Here is a 20062-nt window from a genome sequence, read left to right as displayed (position 1 = left end):
AGATGCCACTGTAACGAGATAATCAATGTTATCCACCTACCCTGTCAGAGGTCATAAATTTATGGCTGGTCAGCCATATATATACACATTTTTGTACTCATGTGTGGTCAGTCTAATAACATTCTTTTTCAGCCACAGTGTTTGCACTGGATATAGTTAATAGCCTGATATTTAACTGAATGCATAATTTTATTTAATACATTTCTTTTTGATTTGATCGTCAAAAAATGATTGGCTACTCTAAATTATTTTTGTTGGTTAACTGAATACATCCTTTTTTAATACATGAAAATATCCTTTTCATTTGTTCTGCAAAAAAATGGTTGGCTACTCTTACAATAAATGTAGGCTGTCCCCATAGAGACATCACAACAATGAGCCCACTTGCTGCCTCCCTTTTTTTTAATTCTCTTCACTTCCCCTCTGAATGACAAGTTCATCTCTTTTTTTAAAAAACCCTCTCTGCTTTTACAGCTCTAAGGATCGTCCAGCCCCCTTGTGTTACCTCATTGGCCATGACACATCAAACAGACAGCCTATATGGTGTCACTGGACATAGTAACTGCATCATATAAAGCTTCCCTGGCCAAAAACTCCCCTTAGAACTCTCAGACGAGGAGGACTTAACTGTGTGGATCTGTTCTAACCTTCTGCCTTCTATATGAATTGTTCAAATGTCTACAAATAGAAGATCTATGAGCTGAGAAACTGAAGATATCCATTAAGGTACTTTCATATTTTTTTCTGCATAACAGCACTTTAACTTCTTTTCATTTGTATTTGTTACATAAGGAAGAATGCTATACAGGAAATAAGTGCAATTTGTCTTTCTGTGTGCACATCTGCTGGAAATGTTAGGATATATAACTTTAAAAACTGCTCTAAAATTCAAAAGAAGTTGGCTAACCTTTGATTAAACAGTGAAGATATGTTGCTGTTCTAGAGCATGGGGGGAACATAATCTGATTTGGACACATCATTATTTTTAAATATGTTACTTATTAAAGCTGAATAGTTTTTTGACTGAGCAGTAAATTCCATTATGACTGATGGAGAACATCTCATGTGTGAGTAGTATATGATGTGATGGACAGGAGGAAAAAGTGATGTTATAATTCCACTAATGGCTCAATTCACTAAACTGTACCATATGATCAAATAAGGAACGTTATGGCAGATAACTATCACTATAGCTTAGCGAATTAAGCCTGTTTCTTACATCTATCTATCTATCTATCCATCTATCTATCTATCTATCTATCTATCTATCTATCTATCTATCTATCTATCTTTCTATGTTATTATCTAGTTGTTTATCAGTTGAAATTGCATCTCCCAGATATCTATATCTATCTATCTATCTATCTATCTATCTATCTATCTATCTATCTATCTACCTATCTTACTATCTATCTATCTATCTATCTATCTATCTATCTATCTATCTTTCTATGTTATTATCTAGTTGTTTATCTATCAGTTGAAATTGCATCTCCCAGACATCTCTATCTATCTATCTATCTATCTATCTATCTATCTATCTATCTATCTATCTATCCTATCAATATTAGGAAAACAAAATGAAAACTAACCTAAAGTGATTCACATGGTTTTATGTATCTTTCTATATCCTGTTACATAGATATATAGATAGATACTTTGAGAGCAAATAGATCAATAGATATGTCATCTATCTATCAATCTATCTATCTATCTATCTATCTATCTATCTATCTATCAATCTATCTATCTATCTATCTTTCATCTATTAAACATCATAATACACCTGGAAGGTACCAGGTGTCTATTTGGCTATCTTTTCTCTCTTTTTTTTTTGGCATTTCAATGTTCTTTTAATTACAGGCCTGACAAAAGTATTTGTAAGCTCAATCAGTAACATCCTATAAAAGCTTAGGCAAATTAATATTATTTCAAAAGTTATTTTCATTTTTTTCCAAACTATTTAAATCAACAGCTTTCATTAATATAATATGTGGTGATCCTTCCATGAATGTCCTGGTTGAGGCACCTTTTGTTATAGGGTGACAATGCTCTGTCCCACTCTGCCAACTGTGTTCCTATGTTGTCTTCCTGTCCCATGCACTGCCGGTTGGGGCTATAAGCAACCTTGCTGACATACATTGCTCTGCCATAGTTCACCATTGTCACTATGAGTAAACCTTGCCAGAGCAATGCTATGCAAATGATGCAGGGGCAAGAACATGTAGGCAGGAAGTAAAAAAGGCTGGAAGAGATCAGCAGCAATGAGATGGATGGATGAAAATATATGAAAACATAGTAAACAGTAGTTTATCAAAAATATGGCAATGTTTACAACACCAGTGCTTTAGAGACTGAAATGCTCTGGAGTTTTAATCCATACATGGTGGCCCTGCCCAAAACTGTTTACATTTTGGTCCAGAATTTTGGGGCTTCTTCAAACCTTGTTCCACCTAGTTGTTCCCAGGGATGCTAAGTTTGCCCTGCTTCACTGCCCAGTTTCAGGTCTCTGTGCTCACCAACAATGAGACCAACTATGTATCTCTTTCTGACAGCCAAACAAATTCTAGCTAAAGCTTGGAAGAAGTCCTCAGTTTTTTTACTAAAGAAAGTCAGAGATTGTATGACTCTGATGCTAATCAATGAAAAATTATCCAGCATCTTTAACAATTCCCAACCATAGCTTAATTATGCCCTACCCCCTTTAAACCCTGCAAGCCTATACTACCTTTAGCCTCGTACATAGACTGGGATCTGAGTTCATGAGAACATTCTCCCAACTCCTCCCCCCCAGCCTTTACCTTGTTACCCCTTTCTTTTTTTCCACCAAGTTCCAACCTCCCCTTCACCTTTTTCCCGTTAGAACTTTCTCAACCCCTTGAGGCAACCTATCTCACCAGTTACTCATTGATTTCAGTACACACTTTGTACCATTTACCTCTTGAGAGTTTGTATTTATCCACTACTTCTGATTTCCTTGCTTATGATCTGTTGTCTTTTGATGCCATAGCCCCTGCGTTGGCTTAACAGCTATTATGATTTTTCTACCTGAAAATCTCAGTAAAATTATTGAACAAGAAATAAAATGCTCTTAGATTTCAGATCTACTTTAGGTATTTCAAAGAATGAACTTCAACATTGACAACTATATGGCCTAGGAATATGGCAAAGAGAAATGGAATGTTGAAACTAAAAGCCAGTTAACATTTTTTCTTTCCTTGAGTCTAGAATAGTCAGATCAGTGAAAGCTGAATGCTAATTTGTCCTTATGAAACACTCTGTAATATACCTTTCTTTTTGCCTTAAGCTATAGAATTACAAGGGCGGTTGGATGTGCAGACACAAGCTAACCACCCTCAGGCACAGTCTTTGGCTGCTGGGCATAGGCATATCAGCTTTGTTCACCAAAGTGTAATGTTTGTTTCTATAGGGAGGAGGTGCTGGAAAATTAGTGAACAGGAATTTTTCCATAAAAATGGTTGTTCTCACAGCCAGAATGCGTCAATTTCTATAGATGTGAGATCATCATCTTATGTGTATGGGTAACATTACTACTTAAACTAATGTTATTAGTTACTGGTTTACTGTTGAGCATTGTGCCTAATGTTCCTTAAAGTGGTATTAAATCCGAAAAAAACTATTTTAACATAATGCAGCTTACCAATTCTTAGATGTTGTGGTTGTTTTTTGTTGCCTTTTTTACTTTCACCTTTCTATTATTTTTTTTTTTCATCTGGAGATCTGCCCAGTAACACTGTTATTTTTCAATTTCCTTTAACAGACCAAGCTGTCCAGCAAAAGTAACAGTTAGAGGGTTGAGAAAAACTATTACCAGTGATAGGGGTGCTTACAATGGTCAGCTTTTATTCATTTATGGAAAACCTTTATCCCAAAAGAGAAAAAAACTGTTGCTGTAACTGCTGTAAAAAGTGTTAACTGGAGTTCAGCTTCAATTTATTAGTCAAGTTCATCTAAATCTGCTAGTATGTTTAACGTTACCCTCTCCCCAGTCTGACAATGGTACTGTCCAAAGGTGTCTCTGTGGCTCTTCCTTTCAGAGTGGAGGCAACCTAAGACAGGAAACATGTTACGGGCCAGATCACTAGGTGAAAATAAAAGAGAACACACCTAAAAAATGAATGCAGCCACCACATCTAATGATTAGTAAGCTGCAATATATTCAGTATTTGTTTTTGGGCTTAATACCACTGTGCTACAGGTAGCCCAATAGAAAAGGAATTCTGTTGAGACAAAAATGCCTGTTAGGTTAGATCACATAAATTATATGTGCATGATGTTCATGAAATCTAGAAGTAATGATCCCTTGCTGGCATGCTGCAGAGAAGAACCCTTGTTCTCTGAGTAGAAGCAGTTCTCTGGTTGCAGAGGTCCAACATACCCCTCACAAATCGATGCAAATAGTATTGCCACATTGGTTGAACCACAAAATGAGAAGATATTTAATCTGAGGCCTTAATGTAATAATTGTTACTTATGTGCATTGCTTTGCTTTTTAAAATTAATTGTATCCCAGTGCACACCTACAGAAGGCTGCAACACACATGCATTTTGGTGCATACCAAGGCACTGATGCAGTTGCCCTGTACTGAAAAAAATCACGCAGGGCCTATTTTTTATGCTTTTTTAGTGCCTTGATAACCTGTTCAGAACAAATGGCCCAACTAACGTAATGCATATCAACACATGAAAATGTGTATGTTGCAGCACACTGAGTTATAGTCTGAATGTGTAATAAATGGGATGACTGTAGATAATGCGTTGCAATTTTCTGAAAAATCAGAGTTCTTCTAAACGTGCTAAATATGTTCTAATCAACAACCTATGGACTTTGCACTGGTATGAATGTGAACTGTCAGTGTGATGAAAGCACCTAACAATCGGGATCAAATGTGCAAACATGTATGTACTAGGTTTTTATCTGCATGATTGATTTCAGAATTTGTTGGGAAATATGACAGGGAGATCTCTCTGTTGGGCACATTCAAGGCATATAAGCACCCAGGGGCTGACTTAGCTCACAATACCACACCAAAATATCACTTATGTATGAACTGACCCTTTATTTAAATTGGAGCTATATAAATCCTGTATAATAAAAATAATATCACAATTTCAAGAATGGTCTATTGACATTGTTGATCTATTAACAAATTATGTGTCTTCTCGCATGCTTTCTATAAATTATTTGACCTTGTCTGCTCTCAACCCTTCATCAGAATAACCATGCATCCTCTTAGAAATTGTATTACTTCATGGAGACATTCTGTAAGACAAGGGATCATTTCTCAGGGACTGCTAGTTTAGATTTTGTTCTGCTATGCCTATTGAGTAGTAGAGTGATAGGTTTCTTGTAGCTTTGTTGGGTTTATTTACTACAGCAGTGAACAGCATGCAAGGAACAGTATCTCCTAGCAGCCAGAGTTTATCTCGCTTGCTGAAGTAAATGCGGTAGTAAACGGCAACCTCTTTTTTTTAGTAAAAAACTAAAACCTGCAAGACAATGGCATAATGTGCTTACCTTAAAATGAAGCCCTTCAGTGGCACATTGTCACTGCTTACTGGGCTTCCATCTTCACCCGGTCCTTCTTCCAGGTTCGCGGGCCCTGGCTGCTTGAGTGGCTGAGCCGCGGTGACGTCACTCCCACACTTGCTTTTTTTAGGCTGCTTTCTACCGCTTTAACTGCTTTGTTGCTATCGCTTACGCCCACCTTCCTTAGATGGCTCGAATTTTGGCTGATTTCTGCTGAATCAGACAAAATTTGAGCGGTAGGTGGCCATGCATTTAAAAATCATCTGAACCAAATGTATTAGCCAAATTTAATAGCCCAAATTATTGTTTAGCAGTGCCAGTGACTGCGGGAACCATGGCAACTTGAACAGAAGACTCAAGTGATTGGCTCTGGTTAAACACACTTTGACTGAAAATTCAAAGGGGCTGGGTGTAATATTGTCAAATAAACAGATACTGTAGTCAGTCACACACAGTCACTGTTTAGGTATTCTGACAAGCAGGTACTCTGGCTCTCCCCCCAAAAAAAGCTGGTAGGGTAGAATCCCCTATCCACACTCTTTAATATGTATGGAGGAATCAACTACTGAGAGAAAGCTATGTGTGTATGGCCAACCTTACTCTTCTTTACACACCATCATCACTGTCCTCATACTGAATAACATACTCAAAGAAGCACTGGGAACCATTAGATTTGCATGTGTAGTCAGATGAAGGTAAGCTTATAACATGTTCAATAGCTCTGGCGAGGCGACTCTGACAAAGCAAGGCTTCCATCAGTGGGAACCCAACAGCAGCTCAAACCATCAAAATACAGAAAGGAACGCCAGATCAAAACCAGATGAAAGAGTCCAAGATAATTTTAAGTGTTGAAAAGAAGTCACATAACAACAACTAACACGTTTTGAGGGCAGCATCATCCCTCTCCCCTTCATCATGGCTCAACATAGGATAAAACTTGGATGGACTCAAAGAAAACAGTGACTTCACAGATCTATAAAACCTGGAGTCCATCTAGGTTTTATCCTGTGTTAAACCCTGATGAAGGTGAAGTTGCCCCTGAAGCATGTTGGTTTGTTTTTATATGTCTTATATTTACCAACAATTAAAAGATCTTGGGCTCTTTTATTTGGTTTTGGTTCTGTGCTCCTTTCTGTATTGCTCTCACTGAATAAAACTGTTTGTTTTCTCTTACCTGCCTGATGGTATGTTCCAGGTAGCAACACTGGAGTCGTCAAAAAGTTATTATTATTTCAGTGTGGTGGTAGTATTTTCTTTAGGACCTAAATAAAATAAGAAGGTGAAAGAAGGCCTGTCTAGATGTGTCTTCATCCATCAGCTGTCATGCATAACCTGGATCTGCAGAAAGCAATGAAGCCGAATGTGATTAAATACATATGATGATTTAAGGCTAAAATGCTCATTTGTAAGGTGTCAAATGTGAGGTGAATGTGTGCAGCCAGTGAGAAAATATGGGTGAACATAGGGATCCTCAAGACAAAAAGAAGGGCAGCATGGAATGCTCGTCAGCAATAAGTGTAATTTTATTTGAACAATATTCAACATTGAATAATTTGTTCAATTAAAATTACACAAATTACTGACGAGGATCCCAAGCTGCTGTTCTTTTTATCTTCCCAAGCTGCTTTGGATCTCCCCCGGATCTTTACTGGTAGCTGCAGGACCCCCTGCTTGTTCTTCACCCTGAGAATGGTCTCCTACATCCCCGCAGCAATTTGAACACTGGATTTGAAAGGTTGGGACCTGTGGTGCACTGGATGGGTTCGTGACTTGCTTTATATAATGATTCTCAATGATCACCTGTAAGCAGCAAATATAAAAATGCAAGTTAAGCCTTTGCTTTAAAATGTGTTGTGTATAAGTATGGTGAATCTTACTGAGACTAAACTTTTCAGTTGAAAAATGGAGAATCCAGATGTGTAGAAAATGGTACCTCTTTATACTCTCCCACCTCCCCATTAGCTACTCAGAGCACAAAAAAATACCAAGTATTTCAGGGTATGGGGGAACATGGGACCCTCTTCCCTAACTTCCACAATGCCACTATTGATACTTGAGCAGCCAATCACCAAGTTGAAATATGTGGGGATTAGAGAAGTAGGGGTTCATTAAGCTTGTCTATACTCTGAACCAGACCTACAGTACATCCTACACTCATATTTTTCTTAGAGCCCCAGCAGGTGAGTGGGGTGCCTGAAGTGCACAGAAAAGGTAGGTATCAGCAGTGGAGAGGGCAGGCTATGAAGCAGACCTGTTACTTTTCCCTGATTTGGCAAAACGCTGGATTATACAAAGAACATGTAAAATTGTAAATGCATATTTTTTTATTAAGTATATTTTATTTTCAGTGAGTAATAATTCTGAGCAATGATTAATCATTTTGAATATGAGGGGAACATTTACTTCTTTTCCCCTCTCTTCTGTGTGGCTGCCCCTGCTCGACAGAATTTGATTATTTAATCGACTTTTGTTTTGGAAAACCTTTGTTGATCAGTGCCTGCAGCTGCTGATCAGTATATTCTAACAGAATGTCCTGACGGTGGAGGGGAATGGTTTGTGTGGATGGAGGAGTCTATGGCCAGCTTTAGGCAAAATCTCATAAAGAGGGATATACAGTATGTTCTAACCTGATTTCTATCAAAAGGAAAAAAGAAAAAGAAGTTTTGTGTGGACTTGGGCTTTAGGTTGAATACATGTACAAACAGATTGATAGATAGATAGATAGATAGATAGATAGATAGATAGATAGATAGATAGATAGATAGATAGATAGATATTAACTACTTGCTGACCACAGATAGCCGAATGATGGCTGCACTGCGGCCGGCCAGTTCTGGGTGGATGTCCTATGACGTCCTCCCAGAATGCACTCTCCTGCGTGCCCCCGAGGGCGCGCACCTGGCGATCTCCATGATCGCTGTGTCCTACGGACACAGCTGATCATGTGACGTGGTAAAAGGCCAATCACAGCGGCCTTTTACCACGTGATCAGCCGTGTCCAATGACACGCTGATCAGCTGGAAATGCAACTGCCGGTTCTCAGCTGCACTTTCCTAACGCTGTCAGATCGTGAGGAAAGTACTGCTAAGAACCGGCAGTTGTCAGAGCAGGGATCGGCACCAATCCTCAGGGCACTGATCATCAGTGTCCTGATGATCGGTGCCCAGCAGTGCCACCCACAAGTTCCGCCCACCTGTGCCCAGCAGTGCGCCCACCTGTGCCCAGCAGTGCACCCACCTGTGCCCAGCAGTGCGCCCACCTGTGCCCAGCAGTGCCCCCACCTGTGCCACCCAGCAGTGTCACCACCTGTGCACAGAAGTGCCACCTACCTGTGCCAAGTAGTGCCACCCACCTGTGCCCACCAGTGCCCATCAGTGCAGCCCAGCAGTGCTGCCAGTCAGTGCCCAGCGGTTGTGCCAGTCAGTGCCCAGCAGTGCTGCCAGTCAGTTCCCAGCAGTGATGCCAGTCAGTGCCACCTATCAGTGCTGTCTATCAGTACCCATTATCAGTGTCGCCTATCAGTGCTACCTCATTAGTGCTGCCTATCAGTGCCGCCTATCCGTGCCACCTCATTAGTGCTGCCTATCAGTGCTGCCTATCAGTGCCCTTCAGTGCTGCCTATCAGTGCCGCTTATCAGTGCCCATCAGTGCTGCCTCATCAATGCACATCAGTGAAGGAGAAAAATTACCTGTTTGAAAAATTTTATAACAGAAACAAAGAAACTTTTTTTTCAAATTTTTTTTCACTTTTTTTGTTTATAGCGCAAAAAGTAAAGCTCCCAGCAGCAATTAAATAACACCAAAATAAAGCTCTATTTGTGAGAAAAAAATGATAAAAGTTTCATATGGGTACAATCTTGCAATTGTCAATCAAAGTGCGACAGCGCTGAAAGCTGAAAATTGGCCTGGTAAATAAGGGGGTATAAGTGCTCGGTAGGCAAGTGGTTAAAAAAAACACCATAGTTTGTGTCTGAGAAATTGTATGTAAAATAAAAACATACACACTATTGTAATCTAGTACTATGAAAGGTCCCTTTGAAGTGATAATTGCTTCTTAATTTAATGGGAACTAAACTGTCCATTCCAAAAAGTCAGGGACGCCTTTTACCATGGCATGGATTGACGGGGACAGTGAAGGAAAGTCAGACAATCACTGCTTTGTGCTGGGGGGGAGAGGGAATATTTATTCATTGCAAGTGTAATTATCCCTAATACCATGTAGACACAGCAAATTTTCAAAGCCCGGGGCTGTGAAGGGTTATACATTGTCAGATAAAATATAGATTAATGAGGCTATAAATGAATTTAACAAACCATTCTGCATGTAGTCTAGAAAAGCCAAAATAAACCCATGCTGCTTTTCTAATGTTTCTATTCATGATTATTCTTTGCACATTGGCAGATGTGCTACAAATATAACTGAGGCAAAAAATAGAAACTCTGTTGTAAAAAGACATTTTCATCTGTGAGGACAAATGAAAATGGGACATGGATGTTAATTATTTACACAGTGACACTCTCTCTGGGAAAACTGTGCAATGTAAGGCACATTGGGAACTACCAGATTAAACCAGATTAACCAAGTATTGGGGAAATACTGCTGACAGTGGGCAGAATATGATTGGAAATCTCCCCAATGCTGATCCAGAAAGCAAACAAAAAAAGATGGAAGATCTAACCTAGTCTTTGCTCAACCTTTTCAACATAGAGGAATGCTTGAATTAACTTTCTGGTCTCAAGGAACCCCTGCTAAAAATGACTATATCTACAACTCATGATACATTAGTGTGATGGCCAGTGGGAAGAATGCTCCTTACACTTGTGGTCCTTGGGAGGAATACCCCCTTACAGATAGCTAGAGTGATCAATGGGAACTTATCTGAAAGGCAGGAATTGCTCATTGTTCAAGGAACCCCTAGCAACATCTGGAGGAACTGTAGGGTTCACTGCAACCCTGGCCGAGAAACCCTGATCTAAACATTTCATTCTCTAGCCAAAAATAAAACATAAAAAACTGATTGAAGTTGCATTTTGATTTGGGATGTCAAACACTGACATATGAACTTTGTCTTCATATTCAGTCAGGAATCTCTAACTCCATGGCGTTAATTTACTAAAGGAGTAGAGCGTTCACTTTACTAAATGAATGACAAAGCTTAGCAAATATGATAAAGCTGTGATCATTCTCAATAACCAATCATATGCAAAGGAAATTCAACTGGTGGTCAAGCTACAGACATCCATTTAATTATATAGTGATAACAAGCTGTAAATAATTCTTAAAACATATGTCATGGCAAAATAAAAACCTGTTTAGTACAGCTCTGCAATACATGCACATTCTCCACTGTTTTATCCCTTTAAGGAACATGCAAGCACAGCATATACATGTTGATCTGCCAGAAATGAGCTCATCTCCCATTTTTCTTGTCAAATGACACCACGTGCCTTTTTTTGTGGACTGAAATTGCAGTACTTGGTGTCAGCCCTACCCAGTTGTCTGTTGTTAAACTACTGAATCCAACTGATTTCCCTCATTTGCACAGCATAATGACTAATTGTTCTGCAGTGAAAAATAAGAACTGGGAGGAATCCTTGAAGTAACACTGGAGGTGCGCACAAGACAAGTCTGAATTTCTGACATGATCAACAGGTTTATTTTGCACTCATCAAACGGATGTAACAAAATGCTTTTATGAGTATAATTAAACCCCAAACAAAATGTTAATATACTGCAGCTTACCCATCATTAGTTGTGGCTGCATTAGTTTTCTTTTTTCAGGCTTTTCCCTACATTTTATCTGGTAATCCTGTGAATAACCAGTTTCCTGTTCCTGGCAGTATACACTAACCTTTCCACTGTATCTGTGGAGGCAACCATTACTGCCACCCAGGTAGGCCTACAATGTCTGCCTTTGTTCATCTGCATTACATTTGGGATATGAAGATTAGGAGTTTACAGAAGGAACACAAGATTGTTTTGCTTGCAGTGGATCTTAGATGAAGTCACAAAGACACTGTAATTCTGGCAAGCTCAACAGGTTTTTCCTACACTTGCTGAAAATGTTCTTACCTGAAAATTGAAAACTAACACCACCACCACTTTTGTGGACTGGTAAGCTACAAAATATAAAATGTTTTTCTTGGCTTTAGTTCTCTAACCAACCCTCACTGATCTCTGTAACTTCAGAGACTGTGGAGTAATTCAACCACAAAATTCATAACACTCAAGACACTCTAATCAGGCTCTAGTCTAATTTTCTTGGCAGCTCACTCTGCTCCCTATGACAAAAATGACTTTGTAGTCTCTCAGTCTTCTAATGTAAATGCAAAGTACCTGCTCTGTGTTTATAGTAGAAGGCTGGAAGGTTTCCAGTTAAAGATAAGAAATTAACTAGAACCCAACTATAGTGCCACTTTTGTAAACTTTTAGGATGAATTGCTCAGATATGCTTTTGCCTCTGGGAGTGCCAGATTCCAAAACTGTAACTATTCAACAGATTCCAAAATTGTAACTACTACTTGCATGGCCAAATGAGCTCTGTGGACAGTAATGTCTGATACTCAACCCTTCCTCTGTAGACAGAGGCTGGATTTTACTTATTAGGCTTTTAAATGTTCCACTTCTGTGTGTTTGTTGAGTCATAAAACTCCTGGCAACTGGTACCCACATGTTTGAGGATGGTCAGTTGTTTCCTTACACTTCTTCTTGTGGAGACACATGCCCATCTATGAGCATCATAGTGTTTTATTACCAGGTCTGGTAAGTACCATACAGTATGATGTCTATGGTTAGTCTAACTGTCAAGGCCTAAAAAAAAGAAAGTGTGCTACATTGTTCACAAGCACTTTGTAGTCAACTGAGAGAAAAAGTAAAAAATCGGTTCAAGTCTTCTGAATCTCTTTATTCATGAAGACACAAATACTTGCTCTTACAAAACAACTCTTATGACCATATTCTTGTTAGAAAACAGCATATTTCTCTTACTTTTCTACACATAATACATATGATGATAATGTATCTTCTCTTCTAACCAATCGACCCACACCTTGTGCTTAATACTGTAAGAACAGTGTTTGTGTGATTAATCTTCTAATGCCCGCTCATTATACTGTTTAGTTCAGATTTATGGTTAGTAATAAAATATGGGTACCTGAGGGCATGTTTTGCTGATATGCACACTGCAATCAATGCTTCTCTTGTGCTCCTCTGTCCAATGTCTTGCTCTTTCCCTGATTCTCTGGCTCCTCACCACAGGTCATCAAAGCTAGGATTTTCTAGGCACTACATGTGAAGAGCCCCAGGAAAAACAGGACACTTATGACCTTGGATGATAAGACAATGGACTTTACAGAGACTAAAGCTTTATTTGTATGCTGGATATTATGGCAAGGAGATAAGAAAGCATGTGGTGCATGTGATGGCCGTGAATATGTAACAGAGCAGAATATTACACAGGCTTTGATTGAGTTGTTGAACTGCACTGCATAAATTGACAGCACTATAAGTACCTGTAATAAAATAAATAATAAATCATCTAGGAGGATAAATTTAGTACAAACTTTTCTTTCAGCTCTAGATGATATGTACAGACCAAGCAGCGAGATCAACAAAGAAGAGTGACTTATAGGGTAATAGGCATCACACTACATAGCCTTTTGTCAGAGATTGTTGTGGTTTAACGAAGCGGCCGTTGCTAAATGGGCCTGGTATGAAATTTGGGACTTGTTCATAATGGACATACGTAGTGGCAAGCATTCCAACACTGTTTAAAAAGAAACAGATTGCCAGGTGGGAACAGCTCTCCATACGTGGTGGACCTGTTCTAAGGCAGGCCATAGACGGCCGTTTATCAGCCGAATTGTCGGCCGATAAATGAAAAATTGGTCGGTGCTGTTGCCGATGCTGCCACCAATGTCCACGAAAAACGTCCACTTTTCGTGGATTTTCCAGCATGACCGATAAAACTAAATGAGAAGATCCGCAAACAATGGCCGACGGGCTGGCCCCACTAACAGCGTTAATATCGGCTGATTTTTAGTGTGGACGAAAATTTGGCCGATAAACGACCCGTCTATGGCCTGCATTAGGTGCATCGCTTCTGGATAAGGGTCCACACTCTTATACATTCAGTTACCATGGTCAACATCCCAAAGGATGTTTGGACAGCATTACTGAATGCCTCAATAGCTGATATCCCAAGACACTCACAGACTTTGAGCCATTTTATGTTTCTAATGGCTAAGATTGCCATAGCAACAGCCTAGAAAGTCCCAGAGATTGATCTGGCCTTGATGAAGTGTAAACTGACGTGGATCATGCTCAATAAAAAGATTTTGAGTGTTCTACATGATAAAAAAAAACATATTTGAAAAAGTGTGGAACTCCTAGCTTTATCTACAGGTTCCAGACATTTAGGAGTGGCTCTGAGACTTGATGATGATGGATCCCAGGATGGATGTATCTTTACTCTCTTCTCTTTTTCCTCTTTCTCAACCTTTCTTTCATTTCTATTCCCTACTAACTCTTCTTTCTTTTAAAGTAAAATGGTTTACATTTTTGAGACTCTGGCCTCTTCTACTGTTCACAACGAGGATGATGTGGTCCCACAACCCTAAAAATATTATATATATATATATATATATATATATATATATTATATAATATATATATTGAGTCGGATAGTTATTTCTGCATAGGCCTATTGCGGCTCCTCTTGGCTTATTTAGTGGAGATTAGAAATACAGCTATGGGTTAAATTGCTTTGTCACCTATGTTTAACCCTATGCTAATGCTCTGGGATCTTCCTGCCAATGTTATCAGCAATTGTAGCTGCTTCTTGTATCTTCTGTACTGAATATACTTTAATGCATATTCCCACACTATTATGTATTGCTTGCTTTTCAATGATAAACCAAATAAAATGATTGAAACAGAAAAAGAAACAAATTGGCCATGGGATTTTCCTTCAGAGTCAGGCATGTTCTACCACCCAATTCCACCATAAAGCTTTGAAGGAGGTGGGGTAGCAAGGTAAGTCAGAAAAAGCTATTTTGAGGGCTTGTTGTTGTTAAAGTGTCTCTAATGCCTGTCACATTTTTTTTTTTGCTACCTCTAACTCTGCTGAGGAGATACACTATCTATTTTTGTCCTGGTGACTATAGTCACCAGAACTGAATGTGAGGGAAACTCCAAAATTTTGTCATCAGAAAAGGAATATATCAATGAAGACACTTGTTCAGGTGACAACTTAAGATGGGATTTTCCACACTTGGCGTAAATGTCCTAAATGGGACACAGATGGCAAAAAACAACAAGGGCTTTAATTATTTCTTACATAAAAAAGTTATGCCTTTAGATACACTTTATTTAGGGAGAAGTAAGAAATGACTATACCTGTATTACTATGAAGAACCGCTAACTATAAACTGGTTTTTCATTAAATATACATTACCTAAAAGCTCATGTAAAAGACTTTTAAATAATATAACTGAGTAATGGTATTTATGTATATACTGTAGTAATTTATTTGATGGTTGTGAAATCTAATGTATTCATCTATAACATAAATTTGCAGACTATTTCATTCTGTATTAACAGGCTTGTTTGCTTGACCACTGAGTCCATTTCAGCTGTAATTTCAAGATCATTCTAAAACTCAAGGCCCACACCTACACATCTATGATGTCTCCTGCCACCTTTGTCATAGTATGGATGGCATGCCTAATTTTCAGTGTTTCCAGTCAGTATTCCCCAACACCGCAGTATCTGGAAGAAATCTCAGAGCTGTCACAGACATTAAATCAGGAAAAAGCTGGGCACATTATACAGCTGGGATCAAATCAAAGCCCCAATGGAAGTCAACAGTCTGAAGATGATATTGGAAATATGCCACCTCGAAGACCACCGCCCTGTCTCTCCCGATCTAAAATCAAGCATGCTTTTAAGTATGTCTCCACTATATTGTCCTGTGTCATTTTCCTAGTGGGGATTGTAGGAAATTCAACACTTCTAAGAATTATTTACAAGAATAAATGCATGAGGAATGGTCCCAATGTACTTATCGCCAGCCTGGCACTGGGAGATCTTTTCTACATACTAATTGCTATTCCCATCAATATTTATAAGGTTTGTATGAACTGACATTTATTGATTAAAACTGCTTCATAGACATATGCCTTATCTGAGTGTAATAATACCCAAAATACAGTATATAGTTTTTGGTAATAAAGCAAAAATGTAACATTCATGGGTGTCACTTCTTAGGCATGCTAAATTGTGGGAAAAAAACAGTACCGCCCAATAAAGCCTGTTAGGAAATCTATCCTTTTTATGCATAGGAACATGTTTCAGTACATTTAATGTAATCATGTCTATTAATAAGTATTTCATGGACATGGAGACATACAGATTGGTCTATGGTCATGTGTACATTGTTGTCCATGTCTCTACAGTTTTTTAACCCTTCCCTTCTTTTATTCCAAATGAAAAATATATATTTGAAAGGGATTTTAACCTTTCCCTACTTTATCCATAGTGAAAAAACAAGCATCAACTTTATATATACTATAGGGTACACCTTAATTAGACATAGATAACTTGTAGGGGCCTTTGGGAGTTAAAGTGTAATTCTAACGTGTTAACAGGTCCTGTATTCATGTCCTGGTGTTCTGTGTGTCCTATGGATTAATAAATACACACTATATTCATCTATCCTCCGGTGTGTGGCTGACCCTTCTTCCTATTACAGCTTATATACATGACCTGGGGAGTACTCTATATTGCACAACACAACTGGAGTGAAACTAAAAATTAATTAAGAGCAATATGTTTAATTATATATAAATCACATTGAATACAACCATTTCTATTACATGTTTTTCCTGGCGTTGATATTATAAACATTGCTCTGGTTTTGGGTAGTTGCTGGTGTTTTGAATGTCCTACTAGAGCCTTCTATCCAAACAAAACACAGCAGATGAGATGTCTGTGTTCACAGCTCCGTCTGTTTTGTATGTACAGTACATAAAAATCAGGTCTTGGTTTTACTGCTGATTCATTTCACTTTATGGAGGAATAGAAGAAAGAGCTCCCCTACATTTTTATGTGTAATGGTAATAGTGAGCATTGCATTGGAAACTTCCAATGCTGCTAAATACCCAAGAGTTATGATGCTTGTGAATGAATCCAGTAAAATGGCTTCCTGTAAAAATTTAGCATTTACCATTATGTGTTTCTGAATTTGCAAACATTCTTGACAATCAGAATTTGAATTACATAACCAATTGCCTATCTGAAACAATGTCTATATGATTGCAGCTTCTAGCTGAGAACTGGCCATTTGGCGCTCATGTGTGTAAGCTGGTTCCATTTATCCAGAAGGCCTCGGTGGGTGTCACAGTCCTGAGTTTATGTGCACTGAGCATTGACAGGTAACATTCCAAGCTTTTTTATTCCAGTATTCACACTGTAAGATGGAGATGTTGCACCTAAAAATGTGAATAGTGCTACAAAGATACTAGCTTTGCTGTTATTTACCATAACGATCTATTGCCTCCTATGCCATAAAGTATATAAACTCTAATAACGAACTTCACTTATTTGCTGCAATTTGGTCTGCTAAATAAACCATTGAAAGCATTATACTCTATCTGTCTGATACAGACAAAACCACTTGCTGTCCTGCAAGAAACCTAGTGAACTGATAACTTCCTGTGCTCTCTGCTTGTGCTGCATTCTTATCAGTTATAATTGTGAACTACAGAACACCTCCCTTCTATGTTATGGGGTTGAGGAACAGGTAATCATTCTATATTCTGTACACATCTCCTGTCTTATGCTTGGTACACACCATCAGTTTGTTTGTTTTTTTCATTCAGCCCAGCTTCTGAACGAAAAAAAAAAAAAAAGTCGGATGAGCTCACTGTACTAAATATCTGATGTACTATCCGATGAATTAAAAAATGGGATAGTTAGTACAGCAATATCCCTGCTGAGCTATTGTGTTCTGAAAGGGGGACTGCCCCCCCTCCGGCTACAACACACCAGTCAGCGTTGGTAACCAATGGCTGCCAGCACTGAGCGCATGCTGATTGGATACTGGCCAAACACAGAGGCTGGTTGTTTGGCCAGCTTATGTCCGACAGGGGGGTATATACACGGGCCAAATGTCGGATGGTTTCTATTGAACCTGCCGATACGGTCAATATCTGGCTCGTGTGTACAGGGCTTAGGGTTGACAACACTGCTCTTCCATTGATACAGTGAGTAAGCATTGCCACTCTAGAAAATAAAGTGTGTTACAGACAGGAGTACCATGTGAAAAAAAACCCAGAAAACAGAAAACTAATAAAACCACAGCATCTAAGGACTGGTAAGCTGCAATATAGTACATTTTTGTTCTTGAGTTTAAACACACTTTATGGTATATCTAAACCCAAGACAAAAAAGTAACACATTGCACTTTACCTGTCTTTAGATATGGCAGCTGCATTAATTGGAACAAGGTTTTTACTTTAATTAACACCGTTGTGGGCAGAGAAAATAATTTAACATATAATAATTGTTTATTGTTTAAAGATATCCCAGATACTGTATATCTCCCTTTTTAACAAATCTTATACATACCATTTGTGTAGCAACACATTGGGCAATAGCACTTCATTGGAAAATAAATATAGTTCCCTTTTCACAAATTATTACTAGGGTGGATGCAATTACGATTATGGAAAAAAAAATTCAAACATTACACAATATGAATACATAATTTGACCTAAAATGGGATCCTTGGTTTTTTATAGACTTCCAAATGACAATTAGATTGTGAATCTCGATTCTGAAACCTTGCAATGTACTTAATTTGCACTTCGTATGATTGTTCCTTTTGTTTTGTACCCTATTTTGTATATTTATGTTTTGTACTGAGAAGTAACATGGATATATATTTGTATTACATTTAAAATGTATGGTATATTTATTCGATAGTACTACCCCTCTTTATGTACATATTTTTATATATTTATGTACTATAATTGTTACCTCTCGGGTTGTTATTGAAAGTTTATTTCAATTTAAACTTTGTGAACAAAAAAATAAATTTTTTCCATGATAAATAATTCTTCTACAAATACAAAAATTCCAGTTGATCCTGTCGGAAACCTTGGGGATGATTTACTAAAGACAAATAGACTGTGCACTTTGTCAGTGCAGTTGCACTTATTGTCCCCATAGATTAGTGAATGTGGTGAAACTTCACTTTGTAAAGACTACCCTATCAAGTGCAAGGAAAATAACAAAACAGCATTTTGCTTACACATGATTGGATGATGAAAAATCAGGAGAGCTTCACCACATTCACTAAGCTCTGTGGAAAATGAGTGCAACTGTACTTGCAGAGGGTACAATCTATTTGCCTTTAAACCAGCCACCCTTTGTGTCCTTGTGATTTTCTGTGCACTAAACTTTAATCTCAGACAATGTTATCAGCTCTTTTAGCAATCTTCTGTGAACTACAGAACATCTACCCCTTATATAGTACAGATGAGAAGAGTGGGAGGTGTCCGAAGTCCAAATTAGGAGAGCAATCTAGTCTGACAACACTGCTGCTCCACAAATACAGTACAGCGAGGGGACGTTCTCACCCCAGAACAGGAAATGTGTTACTTTCAGAATTACCAGGTGAAAAAGAACAAAAAGCATGAAAAAAGAAATCTAATGCAGCTACGACATCTGAAGACTAATAAACTGCATTATATTAAATTTTTTGTTCATGGAGTTAGATATTCTTAAACTTAATAGCTTCAATGATCAGTTGGTTCAGGAATGGACAAGGATCCTAAGGCAGTCCAACTAAGACTTCAATACAGCTATAAAAAATTGATGTTTTTCCTTTCTTCTTAATAGTCTGATATAGCTATATAGATTAAAACAGACTTTAATATAAAAAAAATTCAAGTTCAGTGTGAAATAAAGCAAATGAACATTAATCAATAGTATCTAATCTTTTGGCAGGTATCGAGCTGTGGCTTCTTGGAACCGAATACAGGGCATTGGAATTCCAGTGTGGAAGGCCATAGAACTCACTTTGATCTGGGCTGTGGCCATCATCTTGGCTGTCCCAGAAGCCATTGCCTTTGACTTGGTTGAACTAGAATTTAAGGGACAAATTATGCTGGTCTGCATGTTACCGCTAGAGCAAGCATCTCCTTTTATGACGGTAAGTATTGTGGATAATATTTCAAGCAGAGTTATAAAAGATCTTTGCCCTTATAGTACATCGAATCCAAATTTTCTCTTCCTTATTGTGTCACATCCTATTATGTCCTCTTGCCAGTTCTTATACCTTTGGCAACCCTGAGTAAGACATGGCTGCTTACAATTGAAAACAAGCCTGGTAACCAATTTGTAATCTGTGTACCCTCCATTTTTATACTTCCTTTCTCCTTTTTTCCCATATTTTCCATTTTTCCTCTTCACCTAACATGCAATGTACACACTATAACAAACCTATC

The 20062-nt window shown here is 38.3% G+C and overlaps 1 protein-coding gene across 1 annotated transcript in view; it reads left to right on the top strand.

The window, feature by feature from the left end:
* Positions 1-570: 570 nt before the first annotated feature.
* Positions 571-20062, top strand: part of LOC149447838 (endothelin receptor type B-like) — a 33170-nt gene continuing 13678 nt past the window's right edge. Inside the window, exons 1-4 of the mRNA XM_089651944.1 lie at positions 571-726; positions 15153-15680; positions 16872-16984; positions 19563-19767. Of these exons, the coding sequence (XP_089508070.1) occupies positions 15234-15680; positions 16872-16984; positions 19563-19767 (765 nt within the window). The 5' untranslated portion in view covers positions 571-726; positions 15153-15233. The remainder of the gene's footprint in view (positions 727-15152; positions 15681-16871; positions 16985-19562; positions 19768-20062) is intronic.

Source organism: Staurois parvus, unplaced genomic scaffold (assembly GCF_062004578.1).
Source record: "Staurois parvus isolate SC_StPar_1 unplaced genomic scaffold, SC_StPar_1.0 ptg000668l, whole genome shotgun sequence".
NCBI classification, from domain to species: Eukaryota; Metazoa; Chordata; class Amphibia; order Anura; family Ranidae; genus Staurois; species Staurois parvus.
Note: the sequence above shows the minus strand (reverse complement) of the source record. Positions and strands in the feature narration are given on the sequence as shown.